This window comes from Danio rerio, chromosome 3, assembly GCF_049306965.1.
Source record: "Danio rerio strain Tuebingen ecotype United States chromosome 3, GRCz12tu, whole genome shotgun sequence".
Lineage (NCBI taxonomy): Eukaryota > Metazoa > Chordata > Actinopteri > Cypriniformes > Danionidae > Danio > Danio rerio.
In genome coordinates, this window is record NC_133178.1 from 10,365,517 (window position 1) to 10,392,113 (window position 26,597).

Below are 26,597 nucleotides of genomic sequence, written 5' to 3' on the forward strand. Positions count from 1 at the left end.
TTGTAAAAAACAAAGTACAAACTTTATTATTCTGTTTTTACAAAGGCACAAGCCTCTTTTCCCCAGTTAAAAAAAAATACAATAGTTTCTCAACAACCAATTGGACTGACTGTCCCACATAAAGAAAAAAAAAAAGACAAAAACAGAAACGAAACAAAAATCAAGAGATGACAGACGATAAGAGAGGGAGAAGATGAGAGACAGGACAAAGTCTGGAGACTGCAGAGACGGCCAGAGGACGTGTGGTGTGTGTGTGTGTGTATGTGTGCGCCAGGACAAAACGCTGAGGGTTAAACACAGCCGTGTGGTTCAAAAATCACAGCGAGAAGAGCTTCGGTCGAGGAGAGCATCTCTACGAAAACAAGAGTGGCTCCTCGTTGTACTACAGTAAGTGCTTCAGGTTCATAAAATCGTCCGCCGTTCCCCCTCGACACACAACCCAACCTCTGATATGTCCTCAGGATTTCTTACAGTGATTTCTTCTGGGAGTAGAAAATACACAAAAAATTACACACCCTGTGGCTTCTGTAGAGGAAATGTTCAAACGGGAGGACCAAAAAACCTTTTTTCTCGCAAACCGTTTTTACAGACCGAACATGGAAAACAAACGAGACACTCGTTTCTATGACCCAAGCAAACCATTATCCGAATAGAAAAGCGCAATGAACAAACAAAACGGAAAAAACGACCAATATTAGACTAGAATGTTCTTCTGAAAGCCAAATACAAATGACAAAATCCACAGAGCCAGCGTGCTGACAGCACCTGATAAATCCAGAAGGGAAAAAACAACAACACACAATCTGTCCAGCAGCAAAAAGATTCCCTGTAATAATTTGGAAATTGATTAGGGACATGCACGCTCTCGAAGATTTCAGCCTAATGCGAATAAAAACAAGACACTTTCGACTATGGCCAAATCGTGCCGGCTGCATGACCGGCAACACAAAACAACAACAGACTTTTCTGGAATGTTTGGAGATGCGACTGGAGATGACGATGACTGTGATGCACCATGCCTTACCGCTGCCGTCCGGCCTCGCTCTCTAGCACCACCTTCAGGGCTAGTTTAAGGCAGGCCTCTGTGCCTCACTGCGCACATCGAAGCTGTGTTAAGGCAAGCCACTGGCACGGGATATATACACGCTCCGTCTCTCAATCCCACCAGGGGTATGAGGAGCTCACAGTTTCGCATGGCTGATCCAAGAGGTGTCTTAGAGCAGCGTTTCTCAACCTCGTTCCTGGAGCACCACCAGCACTGCAGGTTTCGGATGTCACCTTTGTCAGTCACACCCATTACAGGTCTTTTAGTCTCTGCTAATGAGCTGCTGATCTGAATCAGGTGTGTTTGGTTAAGGAGACATGGAAAATGTGCAGAGCCAGTGGTACTCCAGGAATGTGGTTGAGAAACAGAGCACAGTCTCGATCTCAATTGCTGGAGGGCCGCAGCTCTGCAGTTTTTCCTCCAACCCTAATCAAACACAGCTGATCCAATTAATCAAGGTGTTCGAGACTACTAGATTTAACAAGTGTTTAATTAGGGTTGGAGCAAAACTGTGCGGAGCTTGGCTCTCAAGGAATTGGGTTTGAGATTTATGTCTTAAAGGCATTGTTCACCCAAAACGTCACGACTCGCAATACTGGCATTTCGATACCAAGCAGTACTGAAATTTTAAAGAAATGTCAATTTTTCTGCTAACATTTAACTGCATTACTAAACACAAATGATTGGCCATTGTGTTCACATGCTCAACAGAAAGGACTGTAATTGGCTGTGACTTTCACCGCTGTTCACAGAGTGCACACACAGAAACAGAGAAGGTATGAAGATTAGCTAGTCAGTCGATGAGCTGACATATAAGCGATCTGCTGATGGATCGACTGATCTACGCTGCTTTCAAACAATTAGCGGTGCGTTTGCACTTTAGCTGTTTAAGAACGCACACAAATATTAGCTGGAAATGGATTGTTTTAAAGCCTGGTACGTCTATGAGCTGACATACAAGTGATCTGCTGATGGATCGACTGATCTACGCGGCTTTCAAACAATTATTGTTGCTTTAAAATTTTTATTTTAAAATTGCAGTATCGTGACGACACAGCTATTTACTCTCCATCAAGCACAATAACAGATATCCTGAAGAAAGCTGAAAACGTGTAAGCGTTAACATTCATGGTAGGAGAAACAAATATGTTCGTCAGTAGCTACCAGTTTCAGGAAGTCTTCAGAATATCTTTTGTGCTCAACGGAAGAAAGAAACTAGTGAATAAACACCACAATTTTCAGTTTTGGGGTGAACGATTGCTTTAAAAATCCCAAAGGAGCAACTCCTGCATTATTTAGCATCAATTGATTACCTTTGCTCGGGTGTTTATAGTTGGAGTTAAGCTCTGCAGGACTGTGCACCTATAGGACTGGACATCTCTAGCTTTTTTCCGGCAAGCCCAAGCAGGAGTAGCACCACATCGTCATCCGTGTGATTATCTGCAGGGTGTACGAATGTACAAGTCGTACGGCGAAAATTACAGACAGAACAAAACATTCAAAATGAGCGGAGTGAACCAGCGAGTGCATAGAGCGCGAGATTATAGGCCAGCCACTCCTTGGTGCAACCGTAAACATCACGAAACGCCACAAATGTGCGCTTGACAGGACAAAACGGACAAGACAACATGTTTGGGAGAAGGGTCGCAAAGTTCATTCTGAAGGGGGCGAGAACCAAAAGAGCTGCATAGGCTTAAATCGGGCCTTGACAACCCTGGTAGTGCTATTTCCACACTTTCTTTACAAAGAACAGAACTTTACGCTTCTATTAGCAAGTGTGCTAACAAAAAAAAAAAATACAAATTTACTTGCAGGTAGACGTACCTGCCATTTAGCTTATTCCATTTTACACACAAAGAACATGAGAAAAAAAAATCAGCCAGAATTTTTTTTAGGACAGGACTGGGGGGGCGTTTATGGTGACGGAGGGAGTGCTTCACCTTGCACAAGTGTGCGTACTGGGAACCCAGCCCAGTAAAGGCGAGCGACAATAAGTGCACTAAGTTCCCCCTCGTCTCTCTTTGCGTTATTTACAAAGTGTGCATGACACAAAGCCCCATTAAGCAACGGCGGTCTTTATCCAGCTATCGGCGCCTGTCGGCAAATGGGAGCATGTCTGCAAACGAAAAAAAGTGAAAAACAAAAAGGTAACATTTCCTCTAAAGTATCCGGAAGCCGTGGTGTGGAACAGGTTTCTGAAGTCTCATTGGCTCACAGTGATGCTTCAAGCCTCCCCAGAACAGAAAGAGAAATATGACGGGGCGGGGAAGCGGAGAGAGAGTGAGAGAGCCCGGGGCAAAGGGGTTGTTTTTGAGAGAGATGAGACGTCTTGTAGCGCAAGGAACAGGAATGGGAATCCTCCAATCAGAACACTCTAATGCCCTCTTATGGGCAGGAAGTGAAAACAGGAAGTGAAAGGCCTTAAAGGCCCATAGCAGATTCAGACAGCGATTTTTCGTGATTCCCCTCACAAAAATCGCCTACCTAGGAGCGTGTGTTGGCGAAACTGAACACAATTTTAACAGATGAGTATGAATGAGAGCTGTGTAATATGAATGTATTAACAAGTGACCAGAGTGCTATGGAGTACGGTGTGAGTATACATAAGCGTGCTCGTTCTGTCTGCGGCACATTTCCTGTAACATTTCCTTTTATTTAATCCCCTCAATGTTTTCTTTTTTTAAACATTTTTTTATCCCCCCAAGAAACCTTCAAGTCATTGAGTCTGTGAGTCCCGTATGCGAGTGTGAAGAAGACAGGAGGAGAGAGAAAGAGAGAGAGAGTATTTCTGCAGGAGACCCTTCCCTACGGACCCTGCCGCCCTGTTGCGCACCCCCTGGTACACACATGGAGGGCGGATATGAGGGCGGAGGCGAGCCGGGCAGTTAACAGTCCTCAGATCCTTCGTTGTCGGAGGCGGTATCGGAGTCGCCGGTGTCTGTCAGGACTCGTCCCGGGGTGACGATGACCGCACGACGCTTTTCCTCCTCGGGCACCGCCAGCCTGTCCTGCGTGCCTTCGATGTGCTGAATAGCCTGCAAAAACAAACCAAGCAGCTGTCAGTCATGATAAAAATTGTGATAAGTGAAATTATTGTCATTTATTTTAAAGGAACACTCCGCTTGTCATGCAAACAGACTCATTTTACAGCTCTCCTAGAGTTAAACCATTGACCTTTAGCATTTCTGAATTCTTTCAACCAATTTCTGGGTTTGTCGTGAGCACTTTTAGCTTAGCTTAGCATAAATCATTGAATTGGATTAGACTTTTAGCATCTGACTCAATGAGCTTTGATAATTTTCCTGTAATAAAAGTGATATTATTGTCATTTAAAGGGGACACTCCAATTTCTATGCAAATGGGCTCATTTTACAATTCTTTGAGAGTTGAATAGTTGAGTTTTACAATTTTTTTGTCCATTAAGTCAATCTCTGGGACTGTTAGAAGCACTTTTTGCTTAGCATTAGCATCTCACTCGAATGACCAAAGAATTTGGATGATTTTTCCATTTAAAAGCTTGAATCTGTAGATACAATGTCTGTGTATCTGCAATAGTCACATCGTAGGATTAGATTATATATTAAAAATTAAATGGTAGAGATATTATAAAAAAAGTATTCATAAAAGGATGACCATGTTAATTTACATTTGATTGTTTATTTTCTGCACTTGAATACTGTTAGACAGCACAGAAAGCTATATAGCACTGTTTATTTTTGCTCTGTCGCGTTTAAATATGCTTTTAATTTACTATATTTCATGCAAATGCACTGGATAGACAACAATTTGATTATCTCAGTGCATCTAAATAGATGAAATCTTTCCAAATCGAGCTATTCAAATCATCTCATGTAGTTATATTCATACCGCTATATATAAAATCGCAGCAAAACAAAATATTGTCAGATTTTTCCAATTGCCCTAGCTGTCAGTCATGATAAATAAATTGATGAGTCATATATGTTCACTGGTGATGTTATTGAGATATTATTACCATTTAAAAGAAAACTTTTTATGCAAATGGGCTCATTTTATAACTCTCTTAGAGTTAAATCGAATCTCTGCGATTGTTGGGAGCACTTTTAGCTTAGCATAAATCATTAAAACGGATTGGACCGTTAGCATTTCACTCAATGACCAGAGTTTTGATCATTTTCCGATTTAAAGTTTGACTCTTCTGTAGACTGATGAGAAGATGGCAGATGTTTACTGTATGACGACTGAAATCACCAAACGGCTCTAAACAATTACTAAATGCGCTACAGAATATCACGTTTACACTACTTTTTACTCATAGTTTGAGTAATATTTTACAACAGATACTCTTACTCGCTACATTTTTGGGCAGATGATGGTACATTTACTAGAGTATGATTCTTCTGTGCTCTTTCCACCACTGTCCTGGAGCGGTGCAGACGTGTGTTGTACCTGCACAATGGTGTCCAAGTTCTGTCGTGATGTGGATGCTGTGTTGATCACGGAGGCGGGGCACATGGTTACCACGGTGACATGATGGGGTGGCGGAGGCGGCGCTGGGGCAGGAACAATTACTGTGGCGTGTTGAGTGGGCGCAGGCGGCGTGGCAGGAGAAAACACCTAAGGAGAAAACACAACACACGAGGATGGTTACCAACAGCCAATCAAAACATCATGCATGCATTCCCTTTATATATGCTCTTATTCTGACTACCATAAAGCAGTGCTTCCCAACCCTGTACCTTGAGGCACACCAAAAGTACATATTTTGGATGTCTCCCTTATCTGACCCATTTATTTTAGGTTTTGGAGTAATCTAATGTTCTGATGAGTTGATTAAGGTGTGTTTGATTAGAGAAAGGTTGGTGTACTGTTGGGTGTGCCTTCAAGAACAGGGCTGGAAAACATTATTAACAAGTGCTCATAGAAGATTAAAAAAAGACAAAGAATCCAAAAAAATGGTCTAAATTACAGTAATATTGAGAATATCTTATAATTATTTTATTAATGTCAGCTTCTTAGCATTAACAACTCAAAATAATACAAGTATAAACAAATAAAATACAAATACACAAACAAATATTCTTTACATCAGATTTTTAACACTAATATTACAAATTCTGCATGTTAACATATTAAAATCCAAATAGTTTCCATTGTAAAATTATCTAATTTCATTTCTGAGATGATCCAAGAGTTATGCGATGCTTCAGAAATATTTTTATTGAGATTTTGATGCTCAACATTTCTTAATGATGGAAAACATCATAATTCTTCATATTTTTGTGCAAACCTTAATGGATCCTTTCAAATTATCCTTGGACAACGTTTAACAACATGCACTTAAAACAGAAATCCCTTTATTTAGCTGTTTACTGTTAGTTTTTGTCAATTTAATTTGAATAAAAGTATTCATTTAACAACAAAATGACCCCAAATATGATTAAAATTTAACAGTCAATTTCTACAACATCTTCACTACACGCATAAATACATTTCACAAAAGATGACAAAAACATATTCAAATGATTTAATGATTAAAATAAAGTCTTACCCTGCATAATTATTTGAGCACTGCGCATATTATGTGTAAATTATGGGAGTAATCTCTGATAATCAATCATTGAAGTGATTTATAAAACTGGGTACAGTAAGGTGTCATTATTCTCCCCACAGTTCAAGCATTCAATACTAAAAAAGAAACTTTCATTAATTTTCCTTTAGCCTAGTCTCTATTTCAGGAGGTCGCCACAGCAGAATTAACCGCCAACTATTCCACAGCTGAATGATTCAGCATGTTTTACGCAGCAGATGCCCTTCCAGCTGCAACCCAGTACTAGGAAACGCCCATACACTCTCACATTCACACTCATACACTACCGACAATTGAGTTTATTCAATTCTCCTATAGAGCATGTCTTTGGACTGTGGGGGAAACTGGAGCACCTGGAGGAATTAGAATCGGTTTATTGCCAAGTAAGTGTGCTTTACACACACAAGGAATTTGTTTTGGCTACCGAAGCATCCAGTGTACGTAGAGTAACAAGCGACAACACAAAATATACATAAGAAACCCACGCTAACAAGAGGAGCACATGCAAACTCCACACAGAAATGCCAACTGGCCCAGCCAGGACTTAAACCAGCAACCTTCTTGCTGTGAGGTGCCAGTGCAAACCACTGAGCCACCATGCCACCAAAAAGGAACCTTACTAGAATTAACAAATGACTTTCAGCAGACTATAAATAACCCCAAAAGTACAAAACCTGTCTTTCTGCAGCAATATTTCAGACATGAGGCTGAATAAAAAAAAAAAAACACAAATACTCTTCAGATAATAACATTACATTAACATACCAAACATAATGCTATTTTCATGATGGATAAAATAAAAACACAAACCCAAAATGTACCTGTTAGCCTGCATTTACACTGCACTGTTCAAGTGACTCAATTCCAATTTGTTTCTCCCATGTGTCACAGATCGGATATGGCCCATGTACGTGTAAGCAAGAAAAAAATCGAATGGATTCCGATTAACTCAAATCGGATTCAGGCCTTGTTCATTTATGGAAATGTATCCGATATTAATTGGATCTGTGTTCTTGTGTTTGCAGTGTAAGCAGGTAGATCGGATTTTCACCTGTCAATGCGAGTCGTGCGTCATTAAAAACCGTAGCGAATGACGTCAAGTCTGACACTTTCATCTCTAGAACAGACTTCAGCAGAGTCCCAAACCTTAAATCTCATACACGAGCACTTAAACAGCTTTTTATATTGTCATATAGCACAGGTATTTAAGCATGTTAACAAGAAACAGAGAGACAGCATGTGAGAGCGTAACATAAGATGCCTATTGGTTTAAAATGTCCAAGATTAAAAGAAGACGGCCAAATGAGAACTTTTCTGTCATAAACTATAGTAAAACAACAATTTGTCAATAAATTAAAGCCAGAGAACAAATTAAATACGGGAATGGAGAAAAGAGCGCTCTTTAATTATCAGCTGTCAGTCAGCGCCCGCTCGTTTTTTGCCCGCTCATTGCGTCATTACTATGTGCAGTGTAAATGCAGAAGATGATGTAAGCAGGTCATCAAAAAAATTGGAGAGTCACAAAATTGGAATTGACCATTAAGATCTGCAGTGAAAATGCAGCCTTAGTCAGTTTTAATAATGAATATATAGATCATTTATAGCCATGGGACCCACATTTTTACATGGTCATCAAGCCGTGACCCAAATTTTTAGGAACTAAAATACAATTTTTGGAATTATAATTAATTTGTATTTGTTTCCATACACAAGTAGTGACTGATAAATCATAAGAAAATCACCAACAATTACAAATAAACTATATTTTATTGCCGTCACAGAAATATTACAAAGTAAAAACAAAAAATACTGTAAACAGTGGTTAGGGTAAGGAAATGTTCAGTTACCATTAACTAAAACTGAACTGTTAATAAAACATGTTGTCAGGTTCTATGTTGTTTTAGTTTAGGAGCTTTCATGCTCACTTGTGAGAGCACCTCACTACCTATGACACACTGAGGCTTTAAGTCTTTTTTTTTTCCTTGTCAAATATGTAAATCTATACTTTACTTATTCAGGGTCATACTTGTGCTTCGACATATTTGTTGCTTTAATTAAATGAAATTTCACATGTCAAACAGTACGGTTGTCGTGCACACATTTCATAATAAAAGTCAAAATAAGTTTACAATAAAACTTTTGTTTTTTTGACCACACAATCCGCGGCCCACTGAAAATGTTCCCGCGACCCACTTTTGGGTCACGACCCACCAGTTAAGAAACACTGATTTATAGCACACTCCTATTATTTTACAATGATTCTTTTCAGTTCTTTGGACAAAGTTGCTTGAATGATTTTAAACGCGTCTACTTTGCAGCTTGTGTGTAGCATGTGGTTTATTTACATTCTTTAGTAAGAGGCTCAGCGCTTTTAAGACTAGTCTACTAATTTTATCTTCATTATAAGTTCATTAGGTTTTATGTTCAATCCGACTAAATTTGCAAAAATAATCAAGTCAACTTAAAGGAGACCTATTATGCCCCTTCTTAAAAGACGTAAAATAAGTCTGCGATGTGCCTAATGTGTGTATGCTTTTTTCCCCCCTCAAAATACCACACAAATGTTTATAATTTTTTTTAAACTGACCCTATTCAAGTTTGATCCTAACTGTGCCATTTTGGTGACTGTCGCTTTAAATTCAAATGAGATTGTGCTCTTTTGAAAAGAGGGCGGAGCTACAAATGCCTGTGTCAGCATAGTGGCAGATTCAAAAATGCTAATGAGGGATAGATCGTCACTAATGGGCGGGGCTTTCCCCCTCTGATGACACGTACAAAGGGAGAATGTCAATCAAAGTGCTTCTGCAGACTGTTTTTAATCAAGAGTGATTATAAAAAAGTAAAATGTGTATAATTTTACCATTCAAAGCTGGTTATGTTCACAGTCTGTCATCACAAAACTGTGTTTAAACCCCTTATAAAAGTGATTTTTGCATAACAGGTGCCCTTAAATCGGTTTGTGTTGGGACAACCCAGCGTGTTCTACAGTGTAAACTTTAATAACTTCTGATTTGATGCAAAATAAAACTCAAATTAGCATTAAAGATTTCTCCATTTAATTTTTGATAATTAACTTAAAATTCTTCCAGCTGATACTTTTTTTTAAGAAACATCCCTGAAAGTGCTCAGACCCAGAGTATAAAAATGAATCAGCAAATGAATAGATCTTTAAATTCTACTAATGCCCTCTAGTGGATCATCACAACAGATCAACACATGCATGATGCATTGCAAAACTTGTCTGTTATGCGAAAGCACTGGGTTGAGTGTTAGTGAAGGAGTGATGTATATGAGAGCGAGTCTGACCAGCGGGCTGCGTGCAGGAGTGCTGGACTCTTTTCCCAGCTGTTCCTGTTGCTGCTGCTGCTGAAGACGGAGCAGGGTTTGTGTCTGCACATGCTGTTCCTGGACCTGCTGTGCAATCACCTTTAGCTTTTCAGGGTACAAGTGAGCATCCAGTGAGCGGATCTGACAGAAAGACACAATGAGTATGTTTTTTTTACATGCACACCAATATGCTGAGAACTCACAAAAGAATCAGCTTCCTGAAATAAACCTGACGTTTACGTGCAAGCCAACAACATGCCAACGCTAGGTTTACAAGATGCATTGGGATAGTTCCCCCAAAAAATAAAAATTGTCATCGTTTATTTGTTCAAACCTATGAGATTTTCTTCTGTTGAGCACAAAATAAGATATTTTGAAAACTCCTGGCACAAACTAACTTCCATAGTAGGAAATACTAGTTTAAAATATCTCTTATTTTGTGCTCAACAGAAGATGGAACCTCCTAAAAGGTTTAAAACCACATGACGGAGAATAACCGAAGAGGCAAATTTCATTATTGGGAAAACTATACCTATAATAAACCAGTTTATTTGTTGTAAATGATGCAAAAACCTATTTATTCTGTGTGTATCCTAGATTAAATGTTTAATTAATGTCAGTTGTCATGTTGAATAAATAATTAAAAACTGGACAGCTTGTTTTTTAATTTATCTTCTTAAGTTGCTACCTTGTTTCGCTTAAATTTATTTCGATTAAAATTCTTTGGTTAAGGAAAGTGTTTGAGATTGTTGTATGCATTAACATTAACACTATTTTTTTGTTAGAAATGGGCAAATTTTACAAATAAACAGTAGAGTAATAACATTTTTTCTAATCCTTTCAGTTGATCTCCGAATTTTAGCATAGCTTAGCATAAATCATTGAATCGGATTAGACCATTAGCATCACAAAAAAGTTTAGATATTTTTTTTCTATTTAAAGCTTGACTCTTCTGATGTTATGCAGCGCGCTGCAAAAAATATAATGACAAAAAGTCAACAGATATTTTTATGTTGCTTTAACTTATTTTAATGAGTTAATCAGGTTTCAACTACTTTTAAGTTATACAAAGTATAACTTCATATTTTTAGTAAGTTTGATTGTTGCAAGTTGAAATGACTCAAAAAGTCAGCAAGATTTTTTTTTACAGCGTGCATTTATAGACATTGAACATTTTCTAGGCTGATATGGCTAGCAACTACACTCTCATACAGGCACTTTGCAGTCGTCCATGGCTGTAGCAGGCCCAATATTAAGTTGTGCAGCATCACCGTGTGTACCAGTGCTTTTCATCAAGTACATTAACTCTAAAATCTATTGTACGTTTGCTCGGTTCACTGCCAATGAAAAAACACTTGGACATTAATGGCGAAAAACATTTAGAAAAACAAATGTGGTATTTAGTTTAGCTTAGTTCAGAATGATTAAAAGTAACTGCTTAAAATAAAGTAAAAATGAAGCAAAAATTTTCGCCCTCCCATGCAAAATATATATATATATATATATATATATATATATATATATATATATATATATATATATATATATAATTTATAAAGCAATTTTTCACAGTATTTCCTATAATATTTCTTTCTTCTGGAAAAAGTTTTATTTGTTTTATTTCAGTTAGAATAAAATCAGTTTTTAATTAAATAAAAAAAAAACACTATTTTAAGATTAATGTTATTAGCGCCCTTAAGCAACACTTGTTTTCCACTGTCTACAGAACAAACCAACGCTATAAAATGACTTGCCTAATTACCCTAACCTGCCTAATTAACCTAGTTAAGCCTTTAAAATGTCATTTTAAGCTGAACACTATTATCTTGAAAAATATCTAGTAAAATATTATGTACTGTCATCATGGCAAAGATAAAAGAAATCAGTAGGGATGCTTTGATCAGTATTTTTGCAGCCGATACGGAGTACCGATTCCTTGTCATGGTGATCGGCCGATATAGAGTACCGATTCTGATCCTTTAAGCTTTATAATGCATAAAGCACATTTACCTTCTAAGTATGACACTTAAAATAAAACTATAAAATAAAACTGTATCCTTACCCAAGAGAATACATGAAGGATGCTGCAAATAATCCCTTAAAATTGTCTCTTATGACCATTTACTGTGAATATTCCATGAAGCCGCTAATAGATAAAACTGATTTTAAAAGTTGTAAGAAAAATGACTTGCAATCCAATTTGAAAACCTTGCAAATGACGAGAGAAGAATTCAAAATGTCTCAATGAATAAAACGTTTTGAGTGCAAATTTGAAGTTAAAAGGCACGCCAACATATTCATTACTTCTTTACTAAAAAGGAAATAGGCCCTATAAACTACTGTTTATTGCAATAAGGATATTACAACAATTTATATGAATAAATACTGAAGTTTAAATTCAAGTTTTAACTTTCACTTTATGTAAAAAGCCCTAAATACACGCACTAAAAATATATACTTGTAAACAAACAGATCGGCCAGATAAGGAGTGAGTCATGAAAAGGGATTATCAGCCAATAGCAATTGATTGGAGCATCCCTTGAAATCAGTTACACCAAGTGGTTAACCTAGGTATTGCACTGCTGGTTTTTAACATGCATATACAGGTTGCAAGATTGATGAAACCAACAGCAGTGTGCCTGACTGTCAAGCCTAAAGGCTGATTTAAACAGTGTTGAAATTAAAAGCAACGGCACTCGATAGAAGGAATAGTAAATAAATTAAAAGGAGTTGTCCTAACAAACTAGCATGTCCTAAACACGTAGTATGTTTCCTAAATTTCACCAAACATAGTGTTTTTAGGCTTTAGAAGAGTCAAAAACGTACATACAGCACCTTTAAAACTATTATGTTCAGAAAAGTGTTCAAAATATCCATCGTTTATACAGATATTAGGGGGAAACACATTTGACAGGAGGGCTAATGATTCTGACTTCAACTGTATGGCCGGTGCTACTGCTTGTGAATGAACCAATAGGTGCTTATTACAAGTCTCATGCCTCAATGATGCATTTATAATGATCAGTTAATGGATTATCCATTCACAACTTTACTCCAGTAACAAACAATTGGAGTGCACGTTCACATGACCACATGCAATTTGGTTTAAGTAAAAATCAGGTTAAGGATGTACATGTACACACACTCATTATGCAACAGTCAGCTCACATCTTGAGGAAAACTCTTTAATACTTGTTTTGTGCGCCTGAGGTTGTTTCTCTAGCGCGTTTCACGCATAGCGCCAGAGATTGAGCTTTAATTTGCACTTCAAGAGTGATGTTCAGAAGCGACTGGCGCTCTCGAGGGAGCTGCACACCTTCTGTGATTCCTCATTAAATATGCAAAGACTAAAGTGAGCTAATTTTAGCGCGCAAACCGATGCGGTGGAGGAAAAAGTTTGATAACGGATTGCACAGATGACTTATCTTCAGCACTGGGACGTCTCAAATACAGACCTATAGGAGCAAAACTTTGAAAGAGGTGTTTTTTTTCATTAATAAATTTGCCAAATAATGATGGCAAAGATCTATTATGAATGAGAACAGGCTGTGAAATAGGATGACCAAAAGGGATAGTAGGAAAAAAAATTGATAGATGTTAATATAATAGTGGTAGCACGGTGGCTCAGTGGTTAGCACTATTGCCTCACAGCGCTGTCACTGGTTCGAGTGCCAGCTGGGTAAAGTCTAGATCGGATATGCGGCCGGCTGGGAATGCAATATTTACATCAATACAGCAGCATAACAATTATTCATATCTAAGGTGGGGGTAGGTGTTGAAAAACACAATTTATTAGGTCATTTAATAGACGACAACATAAACAATACTCGAAACAACTACTGTTTTTATGTTACTGTGATGGTTGGGTTTAAGATGGGGGTAGACGTTAATTAAATACAACTAATGGGAAATTTAACAAATAATATAAATAATTCCCTTTAACTTCCGGCCGCAACCATATCCGAATCCAGCAACAACGTTCCAGCTGGGTCTGTTGGCATTTCTGTGTGGAGTTTGCATGTTTTCCCCGTGTTGCTGTGGGTTTCCTCCACAAGTCTAAAGACATGCACTATAGGTAGTGGTGTAACGGATCACAAATCTCCCGGTTCGAATCACATTATGGTTTTTTTAGTCACATTAAACCGTTTATCAGAACAGCCAACAAGAGGAGGAGACCAGTGTAATTTGCTTTCCATTTATTACCAAAACAGCACTGCAAGACACTTTTGGTTTTAAACAAACAGAACTTAGAAGATGTAATTTTATTAAAAATCAAATGAAGAAATAATCAGCTGAATAATAAAAAAGAAAAAGAAAAAAAGAACAGTAAAAATATTCAGTACTGTGAAAAATTCACTGTTACCACAACTGTTGCTGATAACACTACATGTAGAATATTTATGTTTAGTCTCATTTTTAATAAATGTTTCAGTTATTCACTCATAAAACTTCATGTTTCATTGCTACACCGCAAAAAAATCCTGGTTGCCTTAAATTAAGCTGATTCAAATTATCCATTAAACTTACATTACGTTAAACTGACTTAAAACAACTTGTGTAACTTATAAAATTAAGTTAGAACATGAAAAACTTGGTTTAATAAGTTACAATGACCTTAAAACACATGTTGTCAGGACTAATTGATCATCAATGTTTTACCGTGTAGATGTGTCGTTTTCGAAGAATCATTCAGTGGAATATTTTGACGGCTGGTTGTCGCCACCTGTTGGCTAAATAATGTAATTGCTGCCTACAATTCCCATTTTCGAGCGTCAAATAAAGTGTTAAATGAGTATGATTTCAATCTTTACCATAATCATCAGTGGCTTTTTCTGAAGTATAAACTGTTCTCCCAGTACTTCTGTGTTATTTGACTGTTTGTAACTTCATAACTCAAGACTAAAGACTGAATCTCTTGATTTTTGCGTTTTCAGATTTGAATGCAGTGAATTGAAGGATTAAAAAACATCAGCAAATCGCCATCATTTATAATTTATGTTGCGTGGGTGTTGAGATCCTGACCTTTCAATGATTAATCGTGCAGCTTATACTGAATATATTAATGCAGACTAAACAAGATGTGACAGAAAACACCTTTAATAACCTAAGAAACCCACCTAATTGCAAATAACCCACCACAACTTCTTCCATCATATTTTACCGGAAAGCCTAAATGCTTTCATACATGTGATGTTAATGACGCGAGAGGCGATCTCTCTGTGAACATTACACATTTAGAATTAATCTACAAATTGAAGGTGATTAATCTGCGGGCCACATGTGTTCTGAACTGTGGATTATGATTCATACGAATCTTTCAAATCTTTTTCAATGTAAACACGTGCTTGACGGACGCGTGTGATCATTACACTTGCATGTTTTTTAGACACCGTGTCAAGACCTTATTTGTTCCTCATTTGTAAGTCGCTTTGGATAAAAGCGTCTGCTAAATGACTAAATGTAAATGTAAGATCTTAAGCTTTCTCAGGAAGCACTGTCCATAACTGTCAGGTCCGAAAAGCAGTGGACCAATCAGAAGAGCTTGGAGGCGGGGCAACCATTGCGAGCTTCTGTTTAGAGTACAAAGTAGGCATGAAAGCCCTTTTAATTTACTGTTACATCATGAACAGTAGGGCGGGACAATAGTGAGGAGAGGCGGGACATAGTGTAGCTCCTCCCCATTTGTTTCATCACAGCTCTGCAAGTGAGAGTGGCTGAGCTCGAGTGCATCAAACGAGAAGTGTCTTAAAGGGGGCGGGGCATGTCAGATACTTGGGCGCATTTGATTGGTCAGGAGATGTAATGAGAAACTGAAGTATGAGGTGACGTGAATAAAACGGTTGATCCATTTAAGTGGAAGTGACAAACTACAGGCTTTACATGTTTATATCAGTTTTATATCTTCTAAACACGAATTGTGTCACTGTTTTGGTGCGCACTAGCTTGTAGATATCCTAAATACTTGCAATACTGATGCTAACATCTAACTTTATTCTAATTTCATGATACCTTTAAATATACTGTTAATAACAAACAGCAAATTTAATTCAAGCATTTTTAAGGATCCGTGTTTGTTTTGAAGTACTTCCCAGGCCTTGAATACACGTGTGTGAAATTCAAGCACTTTAAAAGGAGTGTAATATGGTCACTAGTGTACCTGCTCTTCCAGCATCATGCGAACGGAGCGCTCTTTATCCAGCTGCTGTCGGAGCTCGATCATCTCTCTCCGCAGATCCTCCACCTTCTCCTCCTCCAGGATATCTGGAGAGCCGATGCCTTCGTCCTTCTCCTCCGCGCGCCTCCTCTTCGGGGACGAGCCGCTGAACTCCTTCTGATGGCAGCAAGAGAAAAAAAAAACATTAGAGGATATAAAGAAACAGACAATATCTTACATGAGCTGTAAAAAAAGATGAGCAAATCACAAATCTTTAGGCTGCATTGATCATATTAAAACATTAGAGGATTTGCAGAAATGGATGATATCTAATATGAGAGCAGTAAAAAAGATGGATTTATCTGATGTGTTGATATTAAAATACCTGTATGTAGCGTTTGAGTTGGGTGTTTTGTTGCAGCAGTCGCGTCTTCTCCTGCTCCAGAGAAAAGATGTATTCGGCCGTCTGCTGTAAGATGGCAGCCTGAGAGAGAGAGAGAGAGAGAGAGAGAGAGAGAGAGAGAAAGAGAGACATATTACATCCATCTGAATGCGCTGACATAATCTGGGATCAGTGCATTTTTATATATTTTTTCTTCAGCAAATAGTATAAAGGTGCTGTAAGTCAGTTTTTGACTTATCTAAAGCATAAAAATACCATCATATGTTTGCAGATATTTAAGAAACATGCTAAGTGAACATTGTTTATGTGAAAAACAATGCTAATGTCAGATATTTTGCTTTGAAAATGTGCGTTACGTGCCAGAACGTCTGTCTTTGTTTTGGTCATTTAACCCGCCCACTAGGCTTGGGCGGTATTATGGTAATATGGTACACCGTGGGGTCTAAAAATAGCAACGGTGTCAGTTTCAATATCGTTATACAGTCCTAAACAATGCACTTAAATAGTAGACAAGTATTAAATAAGAAATAATATTTATTTAATGCCTACAAATCCATATGCGTGACTCATCACGGGACAGTGTGGAGGAAAGAGAGATCGAGAGAGAGAGAGAGAGAGAGAGGTGAGGTGAGATGGCGAGTCGTGCACCAAGTGACCTGCAGTTTTGCAGTATTTTCGATTTCGACGGAACGAGAAGGGAGATGTGGCAAATACAAACTAGAGGTCTGCATTCCCGCTGCTGTCCCGCAGGAGCTGACCATATTTCTTGCGGTATGGGAATAAATTTCCAAATAAAATGCGGGAGCGGTCGGTAACTCGTGTAATTTGAAAGGTTTGAATACTTATACGTCAAGTGATCGGCGTACCCACGGCGCAAGCCTTGCGCAGAGCCGTGCATTTATACCTCTGAGCACTGTTTCTGTTCCTCTGCAATAACACTTCCGAAATGATAGCTGGCAGTGACGTGCTTATGTTCCTCTGTGTCGAATTTCTTCGCTGGTGTTATGTTTTTTCTGAACGCTTCCTTTGCATACAAGTGGTTTAAACACACTCATTTTGAAGCAGGAAACGGTGGACGTGCAACAACTTTAACCATGAGGTAAACACAAAACACAATCAATCACACAATAAACACAATCGCTCCATTGGGGTCGTGCTGCTCACGGTCCAACCCACACTCGTCAGAGCTAACAAGTCGCCCAATCACAGAGCTTGCGCTACGCGTCGTTGTGACATGTAGTTACTTTTTTTGAGAAGTGTGCATCAGTGATGCGGACGGCCACGGCAAGGGCTATGCGTCTACGTGTAGGCCGCGGCGTAGCATAGCTGTAGCTGTGCTTGACGCAGAAGTATAAATCAGCCTTTAGTCAATTATATTGCAGCACTTTGCGGTAAACAGCATATTTGATTCATTAGGTCATAAAGGCGCTAAAGGTATGTGTCTGTGACCAAAATGCGACCTCCAGTGGACAGAAGCAGACTCCGAAATGAGACGCAAATTCAGAGTTCTACATGAGGTGGTTATTAATTAGCTTATAACATCAATATTATGAGCGTAAAATTTGGTGAGCAGATTACAGTATGAACCCGTTTCCTGACAACATAATACGTGACAAGATTTGCACCAGACGAAACACAACAGAAATGTAAGTACTGCCATTCAGAAGCACAGAATAGCAATAAGTTGGGATGCAACAATAATAGATTTGGGTTGTACGACTATAGTCTGAGGGATAATCACGATTATCGCAATTTTTATGCATCCATTAATTTCAAAACACTACTAGTTTAGAAAAATCCCATGAAAACGCCCAATTTTTTTTAAGTGTTATTTATTGCTGCTCATTAACCAAATAATACAGCACAAAATTAATAATAAAAAAAACAAACAATAGTCCATTTCTCTTTGGACTTAAAAATAAATGAAAGCAAGACTTTGCCATTTAAACACAAGTGATAATTTTAGACTGAAAATGACTAACAATTAATAAATAAATAGGACCTGTGTAATGTACATCTAAACCACATATTAGCTTAGCCTTTTTAAATGTTGTAATGTTCAACTGGGTGCGCCTGGAAAGCACAAGCACGTTGTTCCCAATGTGCACACAAGCTGCGCACCTCCATTGGAAATAACGAACTTGCGCGCACAAACACATGTGAATAGCCCTTAATTAATAGCCTCAGCCATAATTAATCTTGCGTGTGTTGTGTGTATTAGCCTCGGTGTACAACTCGAAACTTTAAACAAGCGCACAGTTGGCATAAGTTTTGTTTAGTTGCAGCAGTTTTGTTCTGCACAAAAATGCGGTGTTGATAAGCCTTTACTGTTAATTACCAATGTTAAATGAAAACAAGTTTAATAGTGAAATTGGTATATCGCTGCATCCCAAAGTGAATCATTTTTAAGTGCTGAATGCATTCAATCAATCGATTAATCAATCAAGCAGGAGAAAAGAACGGCTCCAAATGATTGTTTTATGCATCAGACTAAACCGATTTGACTCCACTTCATTCAAGCACATTCAATTTCAGCCCAATGGAATCACAATTTCACTTCTTTGCCCCGATCATGATTCAGTTTCCTGCAGTTCCACCTTTTTCTTCGCAATTCTGAATTTACCTAAATTTCTCAATGTGTCTTTAAAAGCTCAACAGATTCAAACCACATTCGTTTATAAGAGCTTCAGAATGATTGGTCAGCAAGCAACAGCATGTATTTTTCTATAGTGTGAGCTGAAGATTTGGATCAAGTGTGTTTTCCTGCAGCCGTCTGGACTCACCTTGCTGAGTTTTTCTCCGTCACTGTGTGGGATGAGTGTTTTCAGGGACTGGAAGCCGGCGTTGATGCTCTGCATGCGACGGCGCTCGTTACTGTTGGCGATTTCCCTCCGAATGCGCCGCTCCTGGTCCCGCGCCGTCTCTGGCGTGAGGGGAATGTTTGCTAAGCTGCGAAAATGAAACACCGCTGCCAATCAGTGTGCATCAAATAGAAGATCAAATATATAATAATGATGATATTATGATTTAAAAGCGCCTCAAGGACACCTGACAGTCAAAAATAAATAAACAAAATTAAAAACAAATAAAGAAAAATGTATGAAAATGGCACACTGTTGAAATTGTTAAAATTAGCAGTGGACAAGAATTAATCGTGATTAATCGCATCCAAAATAATTATGTTCTGACGTAATATATGCGCGTGTACTGTGCAGAAACATAATAAATATGTTATTTTAAAAATATGGTTATTAGGGCTGCACAATCTATCATTTCAATTAGGATCCCAATTTCAATTTTCTCAGATGTTTTAACAATTACATCTGTCGCAGACAATATATCATGTTACCTGATCTATCTGTAATTATAGGAGAATCATATTAGCTTTATTGTTAAGTTTACGTTTCAATTTGCCATTAATCCAAATAAAGTAAACACTAATTATTTTCCACAACATTAAATCATAATTTATTGGCATATTTTAGCATAGATGTTGTTAAATTGCAGAGAATTATACGTAAAAAGTAGACTAATCTTTTTCATTTCAATTTTTCCACACTTACAATTTTGATGGTAATGGCAGACCCAAGTATAACTGCAATAGTTTGTGATACACCCACAAACATCACTTCTTGTGAAATTCACCTTTTAAATACAAAAATGGGCTATTTTCGGAATAAACAATATTAAATAAAAAGATTCCATACTAAACTTTTATAATATGTGTTTGTGTAAAGGTACACCAATTCCAGCAAAGTGAAAAAATATGAAACAACCACAACTAGAATACCTGGGCAAAATAATTATGAACACAAGCTTAATTATAGAGCAATTTCCACAGTTTTCCGCATTTTATGGCACTTTTATGAATGAAATTTGCTAAAATTCATTCAAGCAAAACAGGGCTTAATTTGTGCTGGAAAAACATCGGATCCAGATTCAGTACCTCTGAAATCTGATCCGGCACCTCATTGTACCGTTCCCCATCCACTATTCACTTTATTTTGCGGCTCACCAACCCTCTCCAACTTCTCCCGCGACACATATACATCCGCGGGTAATATGGCGGATCTGTTAGCCAGATCTGTTCTGGGACCTCGCAATTCACAAATGAAGCACTGGATCAGAATAACAGTGTCTTGTATTTAAAGATTGAAAAGTCGGCTAGAATTGAATGAATGTCCATGTTTGAAAAACTTTGTTCTCCATTAAGAGATAGTTTACCCAAAAATGAACTTACTCCCCATTTACTCTCCCTCATGTGTTTCCTTTAGATTTTTTGTTCAAAAAGAAAGAAATTTATTCTGAAGCACGGTAACTACTACCTTCCACAGGGACATTCAACATTCTTCAAAATATCTTCTCACACACAAAATATAAATTCATTTACTCATCTTTCACTTGATCCAAACTTGAGTTTCTTCCTTCTGTTGAAGGCAAAAGGGCATATTTTGAAGAATGTTCCGGTAACCATTGACTTCCATACTATTAGTTTTTCCTACAATGGAAGTCAATAGTTACCGGTTTTCAACATTTTTCAAAATATCTTTTTTCACACAAAACTCATTTACTCATCCTTCACTTGTTCCAAACTTCTTTTGAGTTCCTTTCTTTTGTTGAATTCAAAAGATAAAAGTTTGAAGAACGTTAAAAAACTGGTAACCAATAAATTACATACTACAAGTTTTTCCTACAATGGAAGTCAACAGTTACCGATTTTTGACATTTTTCAAAATATCTTCTTTCACACAAAATGCAAATTCATTCACCTATCCTTCACTTGTTCTTGTGTTTTGAGTTTCTTCCTTCTACTGAAAGCAAAAGAAGATATTTTGAAGAATGTTCCCCAAATTCCACACTATTAGTTTTTACTACAATGGAAGTCAATAGTTACCGGTTTTCAACATTTTTCAAAATATCTTTTTTCACACAAAACTCATTTACTCATCCTTCACTTGTTCCAAACTGGTTTTGAGTTCTTTCCATCAGATAAATGCAAAAGAAGAATTTTCCCCAACTTCCACACTATACGTTTTTCCTACAATGAAAGTCAATAGTTACAGATTTTTTTCATTCTTCAAAATATCTTCTCACACAAAATGCAAATTAATTTACTTATTCTTCACTTGTTCTTGTGTTTTGAGTTTCTTCCTTCTACTGAACGCAAAAGAAGATATTTTGAAGAACGTCTCGAACTTCCATTGTAGGAAAAACGAATAGTGTGGAAGTCAATAGTTACCGGTTTTTAACATTCTTCTAAATAACTTCTTTCACACAAAGTGCAAATTCATTTACTCGTCCCTCACTTGTTTCAAACTTCTTTTGAGTTCTTTTCTTTTGTTGAATTCAAAAGATAAAAGTTTGAAGAACGTTAAAAAACCGCTACCCATTAAATTACATACTATAAGTTTTTCCTACAATGGAAGTCAACAGTTACCGATTTTTGACATTTTTCAAAATATCTTCTTTCACACAAAATGCAAATTCATTCACCTATCCTTCACTTGTTCTTGTGTGTTGAGTTTCTTCTTTTTACTGAACGCAAAAGAAGATATTTTGAAGAATGTTCCCCAAATTCCACACTACTAGTTTTTCCTACAATGGAAGTCAATAGTTACTGGTTTTCAACATTCTTGAAAATATCTTTTTTTGCACAAAATGCAAATTAATTTGCTCGTCTTTCACTTGTTCCAAACTGGTTTTGAGTTCTTTTCCTCTGTTAAACGAAAAAGAAGATATTTTGAAGAATGCTCCCCAACTTCCACACTTTTAGTTTTTTATACAATTGAAGTCAAGGGTTACTGGTTTTGCACATTCTACAAAATACCCTCTTATTCATTCAACAGAACAAGGGAACTCAAAACAGGTATGGAACAAGTGAAGGATGAGTAAAGATGAATTTGCCTTTTTGTGTGAACCATCCCGCTAACCCCTACAGCACGATGCATCCTTGAGAAAAAGAAACATACGAGTGTGAAACAAACACGTCGGCTTTCCTGAGCGCTCACTGAAGCCTATTGTCTGTAAATTGGAGGCTCTGGAAATCTGTGGCTCTCGCACGATCACAGACGTGCTTTGGCCGAGGAAATCGAACCCTAATTGAACTTCCTCTCTGGTCTGGGCATCTTGCGGGGCATCTCTGGAAAGCCTCTCTTATCAGCAGCGCCTCAGCCGCGTCGGGACAAACACAGTGAACAATTGAGCAGCTAACACCAGCTTTCCCTGATCGCTTCCTTACGGCCAACAGCTCAAAACCCAGCAAACAGATCCAGTGCCAAAATCACAGCGAGAGCCAATAGTGGAAGCCAGAGATACGGCCAGATCAGACGCTTTTGCAGGCTTACACAGGAGCACGATGACCCAGCCTTTTTCATGCACAAAAATAAAAAGCTCACAATGTAAACTATGTGTATTTGAGGTGACAGGCTTTGGACTGGATTCATTTAAAGCACAGGTCTCAAACTCAATTCCTGGAGGGCCGCAGCTCTGCACAGTTTCGCTCCATCCCTATTTAAACACAGCTGATCTGACTGACGAAGGTGTTCATGACACTGTTGAACACCTTGACTATTTGGATCAGCTGTGTTTGATAGGGTTGGAGCAAACCTGCAGAGCTGCGGCCCTCCAGGAATTGTGTTTGAGACCTGTGATTTAAGATCTCGTGATATTAAAATACAACTTGTTTAGATGCTAGATTCAAGGATGCCCATAAGCACAGTTTGTCACTTCCACCTAAATGGATCAACGGTTTTATCCACATCGCCTCATACTTCAGTTTCTCATTAAATTTTCTGACCAATCAAATGCTCTTAAGTGTGACATGCCCCGCCTCCAAGACACTTCTCATTTGATGCTCTAGAACTCAACCACTCTCACTGGCAGAGCTGTGATGATAACAAAACGCTATAGGCTGTTTTTGTAAAAGGGGAGGAGCTACAAGATGTCCCACCTTCTCTCCATGTTTCAGTTGTGATTATGTCAAACATTGAATAAAAAAGCACATCATTCATAGCACTTTACAGGACCTTTAAAGCTGCCATTACAATAAACCAACACATGCATTAAATTATTTATTTCATCACTTTAAAAAATATTTGTTGTATTGAATAATTATTAAATAATAATATATTTTTATTAATATTGTACAATAAGCTTGTACCTTTCTTTCCATATATAATGTATAAATTAAATCCCATTGAGCTAGTATTTGATTTATTTGGGTATTTTAATGTGTATAAAATTGGCCAAACTATTTTTATTATTATATTGTATAAGTTATAAGCTTAAGTGCTGTTTGCTTGGCACTACTCATCTCATAATGTCATTCAGCTGTAATCTATTTAAAAGGGGGTATTGAACGACGTATATATGAATTTAAGCTTTTGCTTTGATTGATCAATTAATTACTAAAAACATTAAATGAAATAATATTAATTATTATTAATATTAATTTACATCACAGGCCTTTAATTCTGTTGCTAATTCAGTGTTAACAGACTATTTATAAATATTAAAACTAATAATAATTATATTTTTAAAATAATGATATTTTAAAATAATTATTTGAGCATTATGGGAATTGTAGTTTTTTTATATTCCCGGCCAGCATACAATTCATGCATTTAATTATATATTTTTTAAATTATGGAAAATAATAAATAATTATGCTTTTATTTTAAAATGATTAAACGGGCATTATGGGAATTGTTTTTTATTCCTGAACTCAGTTAGCATACAATTTCAAAATGGCATTTAATTGAAATTAATTGCAAATGCAATAATTAATGCAATTTATTATTATTTATTATCGAAAATAATTAATAATATTTTTAAAATAATAATATTTAAAAATGATTCATTGGGCATTATAGGAATAGTTAGTTTTTTTTATTCCCGACCTCAGTTGGCATACAAATGAAGCGTTTTATTATTATTATTATTATTAATTATTGTACGTTATTACTGTTTTCAAAATAATATTTTAACGATTAAATGAGTGTGCCTAATGTGTCTAATGATTTATTGTTATAGCAGCTTTAAATAAATCTAGTCCAAAGCTATAAAAATAAAAAACAAATTTACTCTATATTCATGCATATATTTATATTGACAAAGATATTCACAGTACCCACAGATCTGTTTTATTAATCTTTTAAACAGCACTAATAAATCTACAAGGTTTAAATTTGTCAGTAGCAATGCATGCAATCAAATTACAAAATATTACTAATACTAATAATAGAAGTGACTATGTATGTTTATTTCACAACACAAGCTTGTGATTCTGTTCGTAATTCAGTTTTAAGACAATTCAACGAAAATAATAAATAATATTAGCAAAAAGCACAACATTTCTAAAATATTCCACTCATATTAATTGCATTTTGATCACATTATAAACAAACTGCTATAAGCGCAAGTTTTGGCTCAAAATTTTCACTATTTAATACCTACTTGAAAACAACCAGAAAAGGTCTTTCTTTATGTTTGCAAAACTGACCACCAATAAATAAATAAAATTGTCGCTAGTTTATTACATATACATTACAACTACAGCAACACTTCTCAAAAAAAGTTCAAACATAGGCTATTAAGTTTGTGTTTCAGACTAGTACATTTGCAAACTTAAGGCACTATTTTATACCTTAGGGTATTTCAATATACATTGATAAATTGCGTGTAAACAACAACCATCAGCTGTTCGTATAACTACAAGCATCATTTGTATGCCAACTGAGGTCGGGAATACAAAAGAACTACATTTCCCAAAACGCCGTGCGCTAATCGGCTCACTTGCCCCGCCCCCTTCTGAGAATGGATCGCAGACGCATTGACGGGGCCTTCCTTCACCAGCATACACACCCCCTTATTAAAATAACACCAGTTATTAATTTACTAACCTCTAAAAACATAAATCCCCACTCACGCTGCGCCGAAATGGACACGTGAAGCGAGTTAACGAAGCACCTCGCCGGCCTAAATTAAAAAACATCGTGTTCACAGATGATTCGGTCCGCCATTACAACAATGCGCGCTTCCTCCGTCCATGCGGCAGCAGCGACGCAGTCCAAAACCCGTCTGAACCCCGTCCCGCCGCAAGCACCAATGCGTTAATCGCTCTTATCGCCCATTTTCACTCAGAAATCCTCGCGCGCGGGGACTTTTAATGCATTATCGCACTGGGGAGAAACACACGACGCCAAATGCACGAGCCACAAGCATGGCCGCGCACTGCCCACAATAACTTAAGCCCCCCAGAACACACTCCAACTAAAACGCAAACGCGCTCCTAGTCTATAAACAAGCACACACGACCACCAATTCACCAGCAAAATCAAAACAGGCCGCGTTTTTTAATATTAATCGCGCGCGCGAGGTGAGCAGCGTGCCGTGTGTGTGTGCGCGCAACCACGTGGTTTGTGTTTGTTAGACACAAAATGCATCGATTTCGCGGAGATATTTCATCGCTAACAGTGACCTGACAGCCTGGTGGGCTTTTATACACCCCTAAGAGGTGAATGGGAGTTAGAAAATCGAGTCTCGCGTGGGTTAGGCGCTGTGTTGAAGCATTGGAGAGGCGCATGTACACAATAACACAGAAATCGTGCACGCATGTTACTCTAGTAGTAGTGCTGTTGCTGCTGCTGTTGGCGCGCGATTAAAGACAAATCGCACACATGTGAACGTCAAGGCAATGTTTTTGGGGTTTTTACGTACCTGCACAAGCCCCCTATGACTTCTTTCTCGGTTTTCCTGAAATGTTGCAAGGAGGGCACCTTCTGAGCTGGTACCATGAAATACTCCATGCTTCCCCTCTTCTCTCCAGCTCTGGCTCTCCTCTGTGGCTTCTTTTCTTCTTCTACTTTTGTTGTTGATTCAGAAACAGACGCGTTACTTTGGGTCTCGTTCTCATGTACGGAGCGGAGGCGCGCGCGTCCTGCTGATTTTGGGCATGAGCGCGTGAGATGAGTGTTGAGTTGTAAGGTTACTCTATTCTTCCAGCTGATGGGGTTCCCTCGTAGTGTGTGTGTGTATGTGTGTGGCGCTCGCTCGCTCTCTTTCCCTCCCTCCTTCTGCCTCTGTGTGTGTGTGTGTGTGT

General features: G+C 37.7%; 1 protein-coding gene across 2 annotated transcripts; it reads right to left on the minus strand.

The window, feature by feature from the left end:
* Window positions 1–26,597, minus strand: tfap4 (transcription factor AP-4 (activating enhancer binding protein 4)). Of its 2 annotated transcripts, XM_005168469.6 has the most exons (7): window positions 26,216–26,597; window positions 19,282–19,447; window positions 16,481–16,579; window positions 16,099–16,272; window positions 9,921–10,082; window positions 5,474–5,641; window positions 1–4,080 (listed from the first exon to the last, which is right to left on the minus strand). In XM_005168469.6, the coding sequence occupies exons 1-7, from the start codon at window positions 26,302–26,304 to the stop codon at window positions 3,931–3,933; spliced, it is 1,008 nt and encodes a 335-aa protein (XP_005168526.1). In that variant the 5' UTR covers window positions 26,305–26,597; the 3' UTR covers window positions 1–3,930. The 2 variants fall into 2 exon arrangements, with proteins under 2 accessions (XP_005168526.1, XP_005168525.1); XM_005168468.6 differs by lacking the exon at window positions 9,921–10,082.

What these genes read in the sequence shown, in the direction of transcription:
- tfap4 (XM_005168469.6), bottom strand. Translation starts at nt 26,304, where the DNA reads ATGGAGTATTTCATGGTACCAGCTCAGAAGGTGCCCTCCTTGCAACAT. An exon ending in GTCATAGGGGGCTTGTGCAG is followed by an intron (nt 19,448 to 26,215) that starts GTACGTAAAAAC and finishes TCATTTTCGCAG; the next exon opens with CTTAGCAAACATTCCCCTCA. An exon ending in ACGGAGAAAAACTCAGCAAG is followed by an intron (nt 16,580 to 19,281) that starts GTGAGTCCAGAC and finishes TCTCTCTCTCAG; the next exon opens with GCTGCCATCTTACAGCAGAC.